Source organism: Acomys minous, assembly GCF_964271855.1.
Source record: "Acomys minous genome assembly, chromosome: 6".
Lineage (NCBI taxonomy): Eukaryota > Metazoa > Chordata > Mammalia > Rodentia > Muridae > Acomys > Acomys minous.
The window spans coordinates 110141128-110159210 of record NC_140487.1 but is presented as its reverse complement, the minus strand read 5'-3'; the positions used below and the strand labels follow the sequence as shown (position 1 = coordinate 110159210).

The 18083-nt window shown below is 45.2% G+C and overlaps 2 protein-coding genes across 4 annotated transcripts in view; both read right to left on the bottom strand.

Annotated features, from left to right (window-relative positions):
• The window catches only part of AUNIP (aurora kinase A and ninein interacting protein), a 33570-nt gene extending 15585 nt beyond the window's left edge, over positions 1 to 17985 (bottom strand). For 2 of the 3 annotated variants that reach the window (XM_084788326.1, XM_084788327.1), the window contains exons 1-3: positions 15994 to 17985; positions 3380 to 3509; positions 892 to 1689 (exon numbers count right to left, since the gene is read on the bottom strand). In XM_084788326.1, coding sequence (XP_084644452.1) covers positions 892 to 1689; positions 3380 to 3509; positions 15994 to 16179 — 1114 coding nt within the window. In that variant the 5' untranslated portion in view covers positions 16180 to 17985. The remainder of the gene's footprint in view (positions 1 to 891; positions 1690 to 3379; positions 3510 to 15993) is intronic. The other variant, XM_084788328.1, reaches the window with a different exon arrangement.
• The window catches only part of PAFAH2 (platelet activating factor acetylhydrolase 2), a 321900-nt gene that overhangs the window by 181304 nt on the left and 122513 nt on the right, over positions 1 to 18083 (bottom strand). The window lies entirely within an intron of this gene.

Here is an 18083-nt window from a genome sequence, read left to right as displayed (position 1 = left end):
TGGGATTAAAGGCGTGCGCCACCATGCCCTGCTAAAAGTTGCTTTTTCAATAAATTTTTAAATGACCAGCAGAGCCAGCTTTCCAGATACTAAACCTGGAATCAGTTTTGCAAAGGGAACTTCCCTCATGGAAGAGTGATAAAGAAGTTACATTGTTCCACAGCTCAGATTTGAGAAGGGGAAGATAAAGCAAACAACTTTTTTAAAATTTGATTTTATGTGCATTAGTATTTGTATGAGTGTTTTGCCTGCAGAGGTCAGAAAAGGGCACAAGATCCAGTGGAACTGGAGTTACAGGTAGTTGTGAACTGGCATCTGGGTCCTGGGAACTGAGCCTGGGTCCTCTACAAGAGTAGCAAGTGCTCTTAACAACTGAGTCACCTCTCCAGCTCCAAGCATACAATGTATAGTTAACAATTAAAACGAGGTAATTATGATTATCTGCCATATGCTCCCCACACACACACCTGGGTTGGGGAGGTAGGCATCTCTTAAAATGCAGTTGGGAACAATGGTTCCAAATGTATGTTTGAATGATCCAAAGATAAAAAGAGCACATATCTGTAAGAAGCAAAAACCACAAGGCCTCGGGAAGGCCAGAGTAGTAGCTCTGTGAACTGAGAAACAATTTCAGTGCTTAGTCCTCTGCTGCTGTCTCAGTCCTCTTCACACTCATTCATGGAATGCAGCAGTCACCTTCCTGGGTGGGAAGCATGATGCCAACCAGCATGGCTGCCACACACTGCCTGTTCATTTATATAAGGAAAACATTCATGACAACTGCTTCACCCCACCTGGCCTCTACCCAGACCCACCTCACTTTCCTCCCTCTCTGCCACTTAAGATACATTCACATCAACATTTAGAACTAGTGCCTGATAACCTGATTACCTTCTGAGTCCTGGGTAAAGAGCAGGTGTGGCTGCAGATGTGCCTGAGTAGCCCTATCTTGGCACTGAGCCTGAGGGCTGTCAGGTAACTGCCCTGAGCCTTGATTCCTGGCATTGGTTACATCTTGGAAAGGCATCTTAGTGTAGTGGGCAATGACCTGCTGGCCTTGGGAATCCTCAGTGAAAAGCTGACTCCAGGAGTCCCTGTCATTGCTTTCACTGCCCCAGGAAAATACAGCAAGAGGACAAGGGCTTTTTGTCACCGATGGCAGTTTCTTCCTACTGCAGGGCTCTAGCCTGTAGGTTTGAAGATGCACAGGGGCTGGCCTGTTCTCCTTGGCAAGGCCCCTTTTCCCCACTTGACCTTTGTCCAAGGGCTGATGGCATTTACCCCCAGATGGTCTGATGTGGCTTCCCATGCCTGGGCAGTTTGTCTTAGATCCATGGAGCCACTCCCTTTTCCTCTTGGCTTCTCTTTGGTCCAGCAAACAATGTTCCAAGTACTGAGTGAAGGAAGAGGCCGAGGAGGCTTTACTCTCTCCAGCGCCCATCAGGACATCAGGCGACGACATCATAGTCAAAGATGGTGTTTCTAAACTGTGGCAGCTAGAAATCTGGGGAGACTGAGTCGTGTGTTGAGCTTCCTGGATATCTGCAGGAGTTGAAGTGGCCAAAGGTGATACCAAGCAATCATCCCCCAATCCCTGAACCAAGCAGTCCAGCTGGGTTCTGTAGTCTTTGTTGATCTGATTTTCTTGAAGGGAGAAAATGTTCTTCTGGTTACCACTATGTGCCATTCCTAACGAAATGAGAGAGAATTATACTATGAAAACTGCCCTGAGCAGGATTTTGTTTAATGTTCTAAAACCAGTGTCAGCCAATATTACTACAAGGTGCAGGAGTCCTAGATTTTAAAGAACTTCATGACCAATAGTTCCATTTTCATCCTTGCTCTTCTCTACTGAATGCTCTAAACATGTATTCCCCTACTCAAACATGCAGATGCTTCCAATGACCCATCCTCTACCTCTGTCACATGGTTTACAGTCAGACCACAGCTGAGTTCTCCAACTCAGTTCTTGTTATGTGGTTTTTAACACGTGGCAAAACAGTTTTGCCTGTGTTTTATTTACTGTGGTCTCTACTAAACAATGATCCTGCCCTAGCTAACCCCATAACCAAATAGTATCCTTCAGGAAATATTGTCAGACATTTGTTCTCTAAGGTCATTAAAAAAAAATCATAGTATCAAACTCTAAACTTTCCTGGTCATTATAGAAATAAATGTAGTTTCTCCACAATTCAGACATTTCATGGGAAAGCCAATGAAGATATCAGGATGCTGAATGGGCCAGTTAGAAACCGAAAACGAGTGTCTAGCCTATCCACTTAAAGCGCGGGTGCATCCTGTGCTCCCTTACAGATGAATGAAGCAGTCAAGTTATAGCAAGAAATTGTTTTAAAAAGCAAAACAGGCCAGGCGGGGTGGCACACCTAACACTTGGGAGGCAGAGGCAGGCAGATCTCTCTGAGTTCGAGGCCAGCCTAGTCAACAAAGCAATTCCAGGACAGCGGAGGCTAAACAGAAACCCTGTCTCAAAAAGCCAAAAACAAAAAGGTATATTTTCCTTCTCTAACCAAGTTATACTGTGGAAATCTGTGAGAATCCTTGTTTTCTTAAGAATTCAATAGAGTATATAAAATTAGATTTTGTAACTGGGAAAAGTGGTTCTGGGGCAAGTGGAAGGGTGAGGGGGGCAGGGATGACTTCCCTTGTTACATAAAACAAAAGGTTTAAGTTTTGTTTGGAGGAAGAACAGCAGTCACTTTTAAGTTTACACAGAGCAATCCTGAGCGACACTGAGAGTAGGAGCACTCGTCCCAGTGCCCCTCAACTAGCTCTGCATGTTACAGCCTGGCTGCGACAGCTTTTTTTTTTTTAAAGACAGGGTTTCTCGGGCTGGAGAGATGGCTCAGCGGTTAAGAGCACTGTCTGTTCTTCCAAAGGTCCTGAGTTCAATTCCCAGCAACCACAGGGTGGCTTACAACCATCTATAATGACATCTGGTGCCCTCTTCTGGCATGTGGGCAGAATACTGTATAAATAATAAATAAATCTTAAATAAAATAAAATAAAAGACAGGGTTTCTCTGTGTAGCCTTGGCTGTGCTGGACTCACTTTGTAGACCAGGCTGGCCTCGAACTCACAGTGATCCACCTGCCTCCCAAATTCTGGGATTAAAGGCGTGTGCCGCCACCACTTGGCATCCGAGACAGCTTTTAAGTATGCCCTTCCTCACTGCTCTATTGGTGAATACAAATATTTAAAATTAGGTGGAACAGAACAGAACCAGCAAAACACATGTATAAAGCATATATAATGCACTGCTCTTCCAAAGCCACAGCTACAGCTCATCAATGTTCCAACATGGAGAAATGAGCACACTTGTTCTGCTCCTCGGATGATATTTCCAAGTGTGTCACCATACCTGGCTGTAAGGTGACAAAGGATGTAATACTGGTCTGCCGAGTGCCTCTTCTTTGAGTAAAAGAAATACTAGGTTTTCTCTCTGCAGGAAGCAATGTCAGCATTCTGGTGCCTGGTTTCATTAAATGTGTCTGAGGAGAAAAATAATTGAACCCATTACTATAAACACCAGTGACTCTTAGAAGCACACTAGTCTCAACCTGTGGCCCACGCATACCCTGTCCTCTACATGTCTGCACTGAACATCACCTCCTGCTGCTTCTTGCAACCCTGATGACTGTTACTTCAGGAATCACATTTTCCTAACCCAGTCTTTCCAACATCTAAGAGTTATCAGTAAGGGTGACCAAAAGTATTTGGGAGGCAGAGGCAGGCAAATATCTCTGAGTTCTGAGGCCAGCCTGGTCTACAAAATGAATACAGGAAAGCCAAGGCTATACAGAGAAACCCTGTCTTGGGGGTGGTGGGGCAGGGAGACATAAATAAACCTAAAGGCGACCATACGTTACATAAAAATTTCAAAACAGAAGCCGGGTGGCGGCGGCACACACCTTTAATCCCAATACTTGGGAGGCAGAGGAAGGTAGATTGCTGTGAGTTCAAGGCCAGCCTGGTCTACAAAGTGAGTCCAGGACAGTGAAGGCTACACAGAGAAACCCTGTTTTGAAAAACCTAATAACAACAATTAATAATAATAATAATGAAAACAGAGCCACGTATGATGGCAGAGGCAGGCAGATCACTGTGAGTTCGAGGCCAACCTGGTCTACAAAATGAGTTCAGGACAACCAAGGCTACACAGAGAAACCCTGTTTTAAAAAAATAGAAAAAAGAGCTGGGCGGTGGTGGCACACGCCTTTAATCCAGCATTTGGGAGGCAGAGGCAGTGGAATCGCTGTGAGTTCAAGGCCAGCCTGGTCTACAAAGCTAGTCCAGGACAGTCAAGGACACAGAGAAACCCTGTCACGAAAAACAAAAACAAACAAACAAAAATCACAGCATTTCCACTAAATGTTTTGAAGCAACAAGTCAAAGGTATCTCCTTTTCTACTCTTAACCAGTGCTAGCAGCCTTAGCTGCAGCACTAAGAGAAGCAGACAGGAAGGATGCAAATAGGAAAGGAAAAGTCAAAGCATCCCTATTTCCCTATTTGTAAATGAACTAACTTCATACATCAAGATCTACACACTACCAGAAATCTAAGAACTGACAAACACTTTCAGCAAGGTGGCAAAACACATTAGCATACATACATCTATAGCCTTCCTATACATCAATAATAAACATACCAAGGAAGAAATCACACTCAAAATTGCCTCAAAAAAGTAGAATACCTTGGGATAAACTTAACCAAATAAGTGAACATTCTCTGTAATTAATGGAAACTTGAATAAAACACTCAGAGAAACTGAAGATAATAGAAGATGAAAAGATCTCCCATGTTCATTGAACAATCAATAATATGAAAATGGTTATCTTAACCAGGATCATTAATACTGTCAATTTGTCCAGAGTTAAAAGTGACCTAGCAGACAAGCCTCTGAGCACACCAGGAAGGAATTATCCGCATTATCTAGATTAGGTTAGCTTTGGCCTTGCCTGTGCAGGATTATCCTGACTGAGCCGGGAAGACTCACTCAAAGCGGGCAGCAGCCTGCACAAGGAGAAAGCTACCAGCCACCAGCACCCGTGCTTGGCTACATGTTGCTACCACCAGGACTTCATCACCACAGTGAACTATCCTTTCAAACTGTGAGCCAAATGAACTCAACCTATAGATTCCATGCCATCCCCATCAAAACACCTGTCAGGGGGTGGGTGTGGGGGGGGGGGGAGGGAGAAAGGAATGTACTAAGGAGGAGCTGTAGAGATGGCACTGCAGTTAAGAGCATATACTATTCTTGCAGAGGACCAGAATTTGGTTCCCTTATCAGACAGCTAACAGCAGCCTGCAACTGCACTCTTCTAGCCTCTGTGGGATCTGCACTCACACTCACAAATCCACACACAGACACACCTATAATCCCAGCACTTGGGAGGCAGAGGCAGCAAGATCTCTGTGAGTTAGAGGCCAGCGTAGTCTACACAGTGAGCTCCAGGACAGATGGGACTACAGAGACCCTCTGCCTCAAAAATAAGTTTAAAATGTGTGAAGGAACTGAATAGAATTCTCACATGAAGATATATGACTTGTCAATAAATATAAAAAAATATCGTGGCCTTAATTATTAGGGAAATGCAAATTTAAACTACTAAAATTCTATCTAGCCCTTGTCAAAATGGCTGTCAAGAAAATAAACAAGGGGCTTGCCTTAGGGTTTCTATTGCTGCAACAAAACACCATAACCAAAAAGCAAGTTGGGGAGAAAAGGGTGGTTTTGTTGTTGTTTGTTTGTTTGACTTATGCGTCCACATTACCTTTCATCACCAAAGGAAATCAGACAGGAACTTGGAGGCAGGAGCTGATGCAGAGCTCATGGAGGAATTCTGCTTACTGGCTTGTTCAGCCTGCTTTCTTATAGAACCCAGAACCACCAGCCCAGGGATGGCATCACCCACCATGGGCTGGATCTTTCTCCATTCATCACTAATTAAGAAAATGTCCTACAGATGGATCTGATGTAGGCATTTTCAAGTGGTTAAAACAAGATTGTATAGATTGTGTTTTTTAATCACACACCAAACTGCAGCAAAGATAAACTTAAAAATGGGATTTTTGGAGCCAGGCATGGTGGCATATGCCTGTAATCCCAGCACTCGGGGGGGGGGGGGGGTCCAAGGCCAGTGTAATCTACAAAGTGAGTCTACGCTACACAGAGAAGCCCTGTCTTCCTGTCTTGGGGTGTAGGAGGGGAACACACACAGATTTTTGCCAGGTGTGTTGGAACACACTTCTAATCCCAGCACTGAGAAGGCAGAGGCAGGTGAGACTGATCTACATAGCAAGTTCTAGGCCAACTTAACATACTGTCTGTTGTCACTACTGTCTGTAGCTCCAGCTTCAGGGGACCCAATGTCTTCTGGCCTCCATCAGTACACAAGTGGTACACAGATAGACATGCTAGCAAAACTCATAAAAGTTAAAATTCAAAAACAAATACCCCACCCCATAGAACCCCAGAATACCATGAACAGCAAGCAGTGAACTAGGACCTGGGAGAAGGAAACCACAGCAGGTGTTCCTAGCGTTCTGCCTGGAGCGCCTTTGCAGGTTGATGTGTGCGCATGATGAGCACTGCAGTCTTCATGAACTAAGTCATCATTAGATTAGGACTTCAGGACCCTTGGCAGGATTTACAGTTCGGAGATAACTTCCAGACACCTGCAGAGATCCCTACTGCTTAGGTTACATTTGGATAGGGGAAACCCCAAGCTATAGAAACAGCCTGCAAGGATGAATGACTCCCAGAGCTCACAGAAGGCCAGGACACTGGAGTTCCCACAACCCAGATAAGACAAACAACCATGACCTTTTTTCTTTTAAGTTTTTTGAGACAGCATTTCTCTGTGTAGCCTTGGCTGTCCTGAACTCCCTTTGTAGACCAGGCTGGCCTCGAACTCATAGTGACCCGCCTGTCTCTGCCTCCCAAGTGCTGGGATTACAGTTGTGCACCACTACCACCCAGCACAACCATGACTTTCTGTGCCTTATGTTCTGCTAATGTGACCACTGTATTTTTCTACAAAAGAGAGAGGTCCTTATTGCTTCACCTTAAATTTGAATTTGAAAAAAGTTCTGTTACTATTTTGACCTACAACCTGAATCCCCAAACTAAAATGCCATGGACTTCTGCCTTGTACCCTAGAAATACTCTTAGAACTGAGCCAACACATTATAAGAAACCCATGCTGACATATGGTCTTTCAATTCTATGGGAATGCATCTTAAATATGCAAAATATTGTTAATGACACTTGAGTATCTGTATGCAAGATGCTGAAGTGCAAATAAACAAAACAGACTTTGCCCTGGTAAAGTTTGAGCTTCGAAGAGAAAAAAAAGCTATTAATAAATAGTTACTACATATATGCTAAATCCTATAAAGAAACGTTTCAGAAAATTACAGGTCAGAAAATTTAAGTCCTCAATTGGCAAGCTATCTGAGAATAAAGCATTTTACAGCCAGGCTCAGTGGTGTAGGCCTCCAAACCCAGCACTCCGCAAGTAGAAACAGGCAAAGCTCTGTTGAGTTCCAAGCCAGCCTGGTCTACATAGCGAGTTCCAGGGACTACACAGTGCAATAAATAAATAAATGACGCTTTTTGCTAAGTTGGTCATTATGCTAAATTGGTCATTATGAGATACTTTTCTACTGCTAAAATACCATGAGCAAGGCAACTTATAGGAATTTATTTGAGTTTATAATTCTGAGGTTTGAATCTGTTGTAGAAGTGTGGCAGCAAGCAATAAGCGTGACAGCTCGAGTGGGAGGCTGAGGGCTCACGTCTTGAACTGGAACCATGAGGAAGAGAGCACAACCTAGAAAACGGTCTTTAAACTCTCAAAGCCTGTCTCCAGGGACATACTTGCTCTAAAAGGCCACAGCTCCTAAGCCTCCCCAAACTCCACCAACTGGGGACCAAGCATCCAAGTGGCCAAGACTATGGGAATGCCTCATTCAGACCACCAGTCATCTTAGGCAGGCGCTGAAGGAAATTCAGAGTGACGTCAGACATTACTGCCGATGTCGGCTACAGCTGTCCTAGAATACCTACGGCCTTGGAGATCTGCTGAACCCGGAGGAGGAGACGTTAAAGATTCCGAGAACAGAGAAGGACGCTGGGACAAAGTCCTTGCCTCTATGTGTGCTTTGTACAACTTAAGAAAGCTTGTCTATGGTGGTGCCTGCCTTTAACCCCAGCACTTGGGAGGTACAAACAGGAGGATGATTAGCTCAAGGTCATCCTCAGCAGTTAGAGGTCAGCCAGCAGCAGGGAGGGGATATTCTTTGCTGATTATGGGGGTACATGACTTTAATCCCAAAGCAGAACAGAGAGGAACCCATGGGGTTAATGCCTTTCACATGAGTCCAGGACATTATCCAAACAAGTTTTGATTAGTGGGCTTAAGGAAGTAGATGTGAGTTCTAAGAGGTCATACGGTTAGTTTCCAGTCAATGTCAGGTAGGAATACCAGCAAAGAAGTCAGACAGGCTACATCTAGCTGTCCCACGGGCAACTGGTCACCAGCAAAGAGCTGCATAAGGCAGGTAACTGGACTGGCCACACTGAGGAATTCAGGGGTTCCAGGTTAGGGTACAAGCTTGGAAATTGTTATATAGTAATGAGGGCCACTTCTGGCTTGAAAAAAAATGTAACTTCTAACTGAAATGGATGCCAGGGTGACATAAAGCATAAGGCTTGGTTACAATCTTACAATTGCCAAACTCTAGGTATAGACCCCCACAGTGCTGCCATCTTGGACTCCATTACTGTTAAGCCTTTTCATTTAATGAAATAAGCTTTTCTTCTCTATTAAAATGAAACGAGGGGGCTGGAGAGATGGCTCAGCAGTTAAGAGCACTGACTGTTCTTCCAAAGGACCCAGGTTCAATTCCCAGCACCCACATGGCAGCTCACAACCGACTTCTAACTCCAAGATCTGACACTCTCACACAGACAGACATGCAGGCAAAACAACAATGCACATAAAATATAAAGAAAGAAGGAAGCCAGGCGTGGTGGCGCACACCTTTAATCCCAGCACTCGGAAGGCAGAGGCAGGCGGATCGCTGTGAGTTCGAGGCCAGCCTGGTCTACAAAGTGAGTCCAGGACAGCCAAGGCTACACAGAGACACCCTGTCTCAAAAACCAAAATTAATAAATAAATAAAAATAAAAAAGAAAGAAAGTAGTATTAGAAAGGAGGATTGTTAAACACTTCAACAGCCACTTTCCTGGAGAGTCCCAGCCTGTTTCTATGCAGAAGAGCTCAAAGTCCTCCCACTCATCCCTCAGAGTGAAAGAGTAAGACACAACACAGTAGCAGAGAAAGCAAAGCTGGAACGGGTCTGTTATTCACTCAGCAGATCAATATTTACTGAATAGAACTGTGTGGAAGACTACCTGATGGACTTTCATTCTAATGAGGAGAAATACGACAAGTGGACAAGTTAAATATATAGCATGTTGTATGCCAGATGGACAGCACTATGGTGAAAAAAAAAGCAAGGAAAAGGTGGCGAGGAAGTGTGTGGCGTAGGGACAAGTCTCCTATTCTATGGTGGCAAAGGAAGAACTCACTGTTAAAACTGGGATGTGAGTATGTGCAGACCAGAACTGTAACTCTAATCCTCGCACTCTGGAGCAGAGATGTGCAAAAGCACCAGGCAGAGACACCTGCAGGACAGCAAGGTGGGTCTGTGGGAGCAGAACGAGGCAGAATGGACCAGGTGAAGGCTGAACAGTGTGGGCGCTTGCGCCTATCCAGAGTGCTCGTGGGACTTAGAGCACTGGGTGCTATGAGGAGATGGATTACATTTAACTGAGCAAAGGCTCGTTCTGGTTCCTGGGGGATACACGGTAAGAAACGTGACTCTAAACTAGGCATTGGGGCATACTCTCACAACCCCAGCCTGTGGGAAGCTGAGGCTGGAGAATTCTGAGTTTGGGAACAAAGTGAGACCTTTTGGGACAGAGCTGAGGATATGGCAGGAGGTAGAGGGCTTGAATACCACACGAGAGGCTGGACACGGTGAGGCCTTGTGTTCAATCCAAGGACAAAGTGACAAGGATGGGAAGAGGGAAGAATGGAGAAGAACTCTAAATATATCTGAAAGCCCAGCAGAGAATGTGCTGGCTGGATGAACGCTAATCAAGTTGCCAAGTATCAGAACGGCATTCAGTGTTCCACCACGCTGGCCTAGAAACCAAGGATGACTCAGCCAACATTTCTGTATGCTCACAATTGCATTTCTCCTCATCACGTCCTTTCTTTAATGATAACGACATTTAAGTGTAACATGATGAAGATAGCACATATATCAATCATCTTAAATCTGTGCTACCTCTTTAATGTGTAGAGGGAAAAAACTTTTCCCTAAGGGCTCACAAGGACACCTGCACATGCACTCACACACACACATATGCATACGAAGTAAAAAAGATTAAAAAGGCTGGGAGAGTGGTTCAGTGGTAGAGCACTTGCTTGGCATGTGATGTGTGAGGAGGCCCTAGGTTCACTCCTCAGTGCAGGGGGCAACGGGAAAGTGGCAGATTTCTCAATGTTTATATATAGAGGAAACACAGTTAAAAGACGGAACTTCATCAGGGCACAGTGGCACACGCCTTTAATCCCAGCCCTCGGAAGGCAGAGACAGTTGGATCTCTGGTCTACAGAGTGAGTCTAAGACGGCCAGGACTACACAGAGAAACCCTGTCTCGAAAACCTAAAAAAAAAAAAAAAAGATAGAAATTCATCAGGGCACAGTGGTGCCTGTCTTTAATCCCAGCACTCAGGAGGCAGAGGCAGCTGGACCACTTTGAGTTCAAAGCTGGCCTGATCTACAAAGCAAATCTAGGCCAGCTAAGGCTACACAGAGAAACCCAGTCTTGAATTAAAAAAAAAAAAAAGATGGAAGTTATATAAATTAAATTGCCTTTTGAAATATATTGTCATAAACCCTGCAGGTCTTCTGTGGAAGGGGAGTGGATGTCACCAGTGTGAGGAAAGCGCCTCCTCCCGTACTCAAGGTTCTGTTTTGGTTCTTACAACAATCCAAGTCTATTAATGGAAACTACAGGAATAAACACTTCTAAGTTTTTTATTGTTTTGTTTTTTGAGACAGGGTTTTTTGCTCCATCCTGTGAGACATATCAAACAGGTCCACCTGAAAAAGGGGGTGCAGACGGAAGAGAAGAGAACAGAGACACGGGGGATATGGAGCCAAGTCAAAGGGATCTGATCAAAGCTAGCTTTATTTCAAGGAAGTGCAGTTTACACAGCAAAGACACACAGGCAACTGCAAGGATCCATGCCTCAGCCCCTTGGGCAGGCTGAAAAAATGCATTCCCAGAAACAGCTCTCTGCCCCAGCTCCTTTGTTTCTTTACCAACACAAACATTAGCAACTCAAAGAGTACACTATGCAGCACAGAGGCTCCTCCCTGCAGGGGTCCACAGGTCTTTGAGCAGAACAGAGCATAGGCAGCACAGGTGAAACAGGTAGCAGCACAGTTTCTACTCAGCTTTAGCCACAAGCTGAGGCACAGTTTACAGTCTCCGACAGTTTCTCTGTGCAGCCTTGACTGTCCTGAACTCACTTAGTAGACCAGCAATCCAACTGCCTTTGCTGGGACTAAAGGCATGCGCCACCACACCCAGCTAACACTTCTAAACTTTAATCTGCCATTCTGAGTGAATGTCTACACCACCCTACAGCAGCAGTGAGGAGTGAAGGAAAGATTTTATTACTTTTTTTTTTTTTAAGTTTTTTGAAATAGGGTTTCTCTGTGTAGCCTTGGCTGTCCTGGACTCACTCCAGGACATATATATGTGTATGTATATAGATAGACAGATAGATAGATAGATAGATAGATAGATAGATAGATAGATAGATAGATATAGATATATAGTGTTCAGTATTGAGGTTTCAAATACTAGATTAGGCATACTTTACTTATATGTGTACATATGTCTTGAAGAATACCAACCTGTTGGCTGTGGCTACCACCAATGAGGTCTTTTGTTTTTTAAAACAATTCAGTATTATTTGCTTGGTTTTACTTTTATATGTATGGGGGAAAGTGTCTGTCATGTAGCCCAGTGACCCTGAACTGCTGATTTTCCTACCTCTCACTTCCTAAATGCTAGAGTTACAGGCCTGTGCTACCATGACTGGCTAAATACTTTTGAGTTAGAAAGAAAAGAACCACTATCTGCTGTACCAAAAGCTAGGTAGTGAGGCCAGTGCTGCATGCTTGTGAGGACAGATACAATATAAACTCACTCTAAACACAGGCCAAACAATATGCTGCCTTCATTTTCTCAAAAATAGGATCAAAACCGTGTCTTGTTCAAAGACCAAGAGTACAGAAGCAGGTTTTGCAAAGCCTGGCCAGTATCTATACCTTGTGTGCCTCTGAGGGCTATTCTAGAAGGAGGCTTCTACAGTCTGTTAGAGTCGCTACCATGCTCTTCTCTGGTGCTTGAAAGGTTTTATGAGAATACAGTTGAAAAACACACAGCCAACACTAAGTTTATGGATTTTCTCCTCACAGCCTAGCAAACAATCCAGGCAGCAAAAACCAGCTAAGTGTCTTCTAACTCAATTCGTTGTGACACCATGGCCCACAGATGATGTCAAACCCCACAGGGGAAGAGTCAGTTCTTAAGACTGCACCCCTCCGTAGATGCCAGTCACAAAGCACAAGGCTGTTTACTTGCACTCGGCATTCCAGGCCACGGCCACAGCCACAGCAATCTGCTCTTGAGAAGCTTATAACGCCCAGAGAAACACTAGCATTTTATTCTTTTCTTTTCTTTTCTTTTTTTGAGACAGGGTTTCTCTGTGTAACAGCACTGACTGTCCTGGACTTGCTCTGTAGACAGGCTGGCCTTGAACCCACAGAGATCCTCCTGCCTCTGCCTCCCAAGTGCTAGGATTAAAGATGTGCACCACCACTGCCCGACTTGTTGTCTTCTTTTAATGTTGCATATACATGGTGACCTCAGCAGGAAGATCAAGGAAAGTTCAAGGCCAGCCTGGTCTGCATAGTGAGCACCAGGCCCATCTGGGCTACACAGAAAGAAAACAAAACTAGTAATAATTACATAAAATACTAAAGAGACGCATATGGTGAGAGGGAGAAGGTTGTACAGCGTCCACAGAAGTGACTTTTGGGTTCTGTGGGTTTGCTGCTGTTTTCCCCCAGACAGTTGTTGTATAGTCCAGGCTGACCTGGAACTCATCTATACCAAGAAGACCCCAAGCATAGAATCCTCCTGCCTCCAGGTTCTGAGTCACATGCCATCAAACCTAGCTCAAAAGCTGTTTTATATAGCAAAAGATGGGGGGCCTGGAGAGATGGCTCAGAGGTTAAGAGCACTGGCTGCTCTTCCAGAGGTCCTGAGTTCAATTCCCAGCAACCACATGGTGGCTCACAACCATCTATAATGAGATCTGGTGCTCTCTTCTGGCCTGTAGGCATGCATGCAAGCAGAATACTGTATAAATAATAATTGAATAAAAAATTTAAAAGAATAGCAAAAGATGGAAGGCAGACAGACAGACACACAGACAGACGCACGCACACACCCCTCTGCTATGGACTGAACTGCCGTCACATGGAGACAGAGACAGACACACACACAGACGCGCGCACATACCCCTCTGCTACGGACTGAACTGCCGTCACAAGGAGTTCATATACTGAAACATTAACTTCCAATGAGATGGCATTTGGAGATGGAGCCTTGGGAGGTAGTTAGTACTGGATGAGATGGGGCGGGGCCTCTGATGACACAGCGAGTCTGCTATTTCTCTCCACACACGCACCCACACACTCATCACCACAATGCAACCTAAGCACATTGTCTGCAAGCTAGGAGAATCCTCACCAGAACAGGGCTATGACGACACCCTGATCTCAATACTTACCGTCCTTAGAACTGAGATAACCAATTCTGTGGTTGGAGCCGTCTAGTCTACGTTATTTTGTTATGGCAGTGTGGGCTAACTAAAGTAATATTACTGCATACAATGAACGGCATCTCTATGAAAACACAATTCATGAGGCAAAAAGCAACAACAAATTGCAGGCTTAGAGAACTTGCTGCTCGTCTAGTTCAGTTCCCAGCACCCACATCAGGTAAGTTCACAAATGTGTGCAACTACAGCTCACCTTGCAAGTGATCCGTCCAGAACCTGAGAGACAGCTTAGCAGTGAAGAGCACATACTACTCTTCCTGAGGGCCTGAGGTCGATTCCCTGCACACACATGAGGTGGCTTACAGCTTCTGCAACCCCAGCTCCAGGGGACTTTCCTACCTCTGACCTGCATTCATGTGTACAAAACCCACACCCATACACATAATTTAAAAATGAAAAATCTAAACACACACACAAATTGATAAACAATGTACAGCACACTACTATTTGGGTTTGTTTTTTTTTAATTCCAATACAGGGATTCTGTGTATGTAGCCTTGGCTGTCCTGAACTCACTTGGTAGACCAGGCTGGCCTCCAACTTACAGCAATCTGCCTGCCCCTGTCTCCCGAGTGCTGGAATTAAAGGCGTGCACCACCACGACGGGCCTGCACACTACTATTTGTAAATAGGAAAAAGAAGATGCATTTGCTTGTATAGTAATTCCAGGCAAAGACAGGAAGGAGTATGTATGTTTAAATTACAGAGCACATCAATATACTACTTATTCCAAAAAATGTTCTTTTATTTGTTTGTTTATTTTGGGTTTTATTTTGTTTCTGGTTTTGTTTTTGGTTTTTCAAGACAGAGTTTCTCTGTGTAACAGCCCTTCCTGGCTGTCCTGGACTTGCTTTGTAGACCTGGCTGTCCTCAGACTCACAGAGATCCACCTGCCTCTGCCTCTGCCTCTGCCTCCTTCACTGCTGGAATTAGAGGCGCCACCAGGCCTGGCCAGGAAATGTTCTTAGGAGGAAAAAAAAAAAAGTAAATTTTGTTAGCCTTCAAAAAGTAACTTCAGTTGTAAAATGGTTTTAAGAATCCTCAACTTAGGGCTAGAGAGATGGCTCAGAGGTTAAGAGCACTGCCTGCTCTTCCAAAGGTCTTGAGTTCAATTCCCAGCAACCACATGATGACTCACAACCATCTACAATGAAATCTGGTGCCTTCTTCTAACCTGCAGATGTTACATGCAGGCAGAACACTGTATATTAAATAAATCTTTAAAAAGAAAAAAAAAAAAAGAATCCTCAACTTCTCAGTTGGGCGTGGTGGCACACCCTAATCCTAACACCTAACGGGTGGAGTTCAAGGCCGACCTGCTCTACATAGTGAGTTCCAGAATAGCCAGAGCTACATAATAGAGCCCCTGGCTCAAAAACAAACAAACAAACAAACAAACTTACTTCAATTTTTCATCAGCAAAAATGGTCTTTAGACTTCTAATTGAACTATTCAAATCCCCCAGTTCAACCTGCCTTCATAGTCTCAAATCAGTCGTAATCTTTCTAAACTCTAAAAAAAAAAATCACCTTTCTCTTGAAACTACATGTGGAGACATACCACGGTCTACTAGGTAATTGGATCGATCCTACCAAACAAGGGTCAGTAGAAAATGCTTAACAATTATCTCACACTTGTTGGTGATGAGGTAATTGGGCGAACCTGGATTACGCGGGGCGGGGGTGCTAGGGAGTGAGGGAGGAAGAGAGACGACACAGAGACAAACAGTGAGATAAATATTAATGACACAGCACCCCAGGGATGCTCATTTGATGTTGAGCCAGATCCCCGGTCCTGCATTTTTCACTATGTTCCCCAAAGTTTCCCGCAGTGGAGCCTCTCCCAGCATGCCACAGGACGACTCAGGTGCCACGCAGCCCGTCGCCCCGAAGCCGTCCTCCCTCCGTCCCGACCTCCTCCCCTCAGGCGTCCCCTAAGCCGGCGAGTCGCCTCAACCATGGCGTCCCACCTGCACCTTCCGCCTCTTCAGCGCGGCCGCGTCCAGCCACACGCCGCACGCCTCCTCCTCCTCCTCCTCAGACCCCTTGCGTCTCATGGCGGCCCCGAACAGCGCGCCACTGCAGCCGCCGTTAGCGCTGACGCGCTTTCGGATCTCGCGCCGCTGCGGGAGGCGGGGCTCCGCCGTTGCCGTCATGACGTAGGCCCCGCCCCCGACCACGCCCGTTGCGCTAAGGAGGATGGGGCGTTTCCCAGGCGCTGGTCTCCTCCTCCTCCCGCCCTTGCTATGCGTTCCTGTGTGGACTCTGCGCCCATGTTTGGTTTGGCAAGGCTGCACTTTTTTTTTTTTTAATTATGCAAGGAAGTATGTGTGTCTGCTTGTAGGTATGAGCCCGTGAGTGCAGGTGTACGTGGAGGACAAAAGAATCGGATCCCTGCCGGGCGTGGTGGCGCACGCCTTTAATCCTAGCAGAAGCAGGCGGATGGCTCTGAGTTCGAGGCCAGCCTGGTCTACAAAGCGAGTCCAGGACAGCCAAGGCTACACAGAGAAACCCTGTCTCGAAAAGCCAAAAATAAATAAATAAATAAATAAAGTCGGATCCCCTGGATGAAGCTAGGATTACAGGGCCTTCTGAGTCACCATGTGGGGACTGGAAATCAAACCAGGGTCCTCTGCAAAAGCAACTAGTGCTCTTAACTACAGAGCCATCTCTCCAGTCCCAGACTTTTTTTACTACCCGGAGCCTCCCTTCCAAAAAGTAAAGCAATGCAGGCAGGCTCTAGACCCCCTTCAGACCCTCTTGCCCCATCACTCACCTAGTGGCTATCCGACACTTGAGGTTGCCTAGTTGGTAGGTAAGAGTAACTGAACCAACTACATGGAAACATTTTTGAAAACATGAAATAAAAATTGAAATCAAGGACTCTGGCGGTAGTTGCCCATGCCTTTAATCCCGGCACACCATCTCTGTGAGTTCAAGGCCAGCTTGGTCAACAGTGTGAGCTCCAGAACAGCCAAGACCACACAGAGAAGCCCTGTCTAAAAAAAAAAAAAAAAAAAAAAAAATGCTGGGTGGTGCTCACCTTTAATCCCAGCACTCGAGAGGCAGAGGCAGTGGAATCACTGTGAGTTCGAGGCCAGCCTGGTTTACAAAGCGAGTCCAGGACAGCCAAGGCTAACACAGAGAGACTCTGTCTCAAAAAACCGAAAAAGAAAAACTTAAAACAAACAAACAAACAAAAAATTGGAATTAAGGGGTAAGGGTATAGCTCTTTTGTTACAGCATTTGTCTAGTGTGCATGGAAGGGTGTTAACATGAGAGGCAGAGGTAGACAGGTTTCTGTGAGTTCAAAGCAGAACTAAAAGTAAGTATGTATGTATTATGTATGTGTATGCGGGGTGTACATGTGAGCGCAGGTTCCTTCAGAGGCACCCCGAGCCCTGGAGCTGGAGTTACAGGAGACCGTGAGCCGCCGGCCATGGGTGCTCGAGATCGAACTCAGGTCTTCTGCAAGGGCCATATACATTCTTAACCACGGGGCGATCTCTCCAGCCCCAGGTGTATATTTGATTTTATATAGATTTTTCGTATATAATTTTATATGCATTATACGAAGACCCTCAGAATAAGTTATCCATGGAGGGATACTTCTTATTCATTTGCAGTACTGAGGATTTAAAGCAGGGCCCCCTGCAGAAGCTCTACATGAGCTATTTTCCCAGTCCTTTCTTTATGTTGAGACAGGATCTCTCTCTGTCTCTGTCTCTGTCTCTGTCTCTCTCTCTCTCTCTGTTTCCCAGGCTGGCACTCTACCAGTGAGCTTTGTCCCCAACTCTTAGATTTTTAAACACTTTTAACTACTTCTCAAATCTACTTAGTAATAAAACTGCTCTTTAATCCCTCAAAATGCCAAATATGTATATAATTACACACACACACACAAACACACACATACACACACACATACACACACACTCCCAACATCAATTCTACCCTCGGGTGAAAATGAAACAAGAACCCCTCCCTCTCCACAGCATCCCACCAGCACCCTGCAGTTTCCTTCAAAAGACCTCCTTGTGAACAGGGCCCCTCCCTGGAG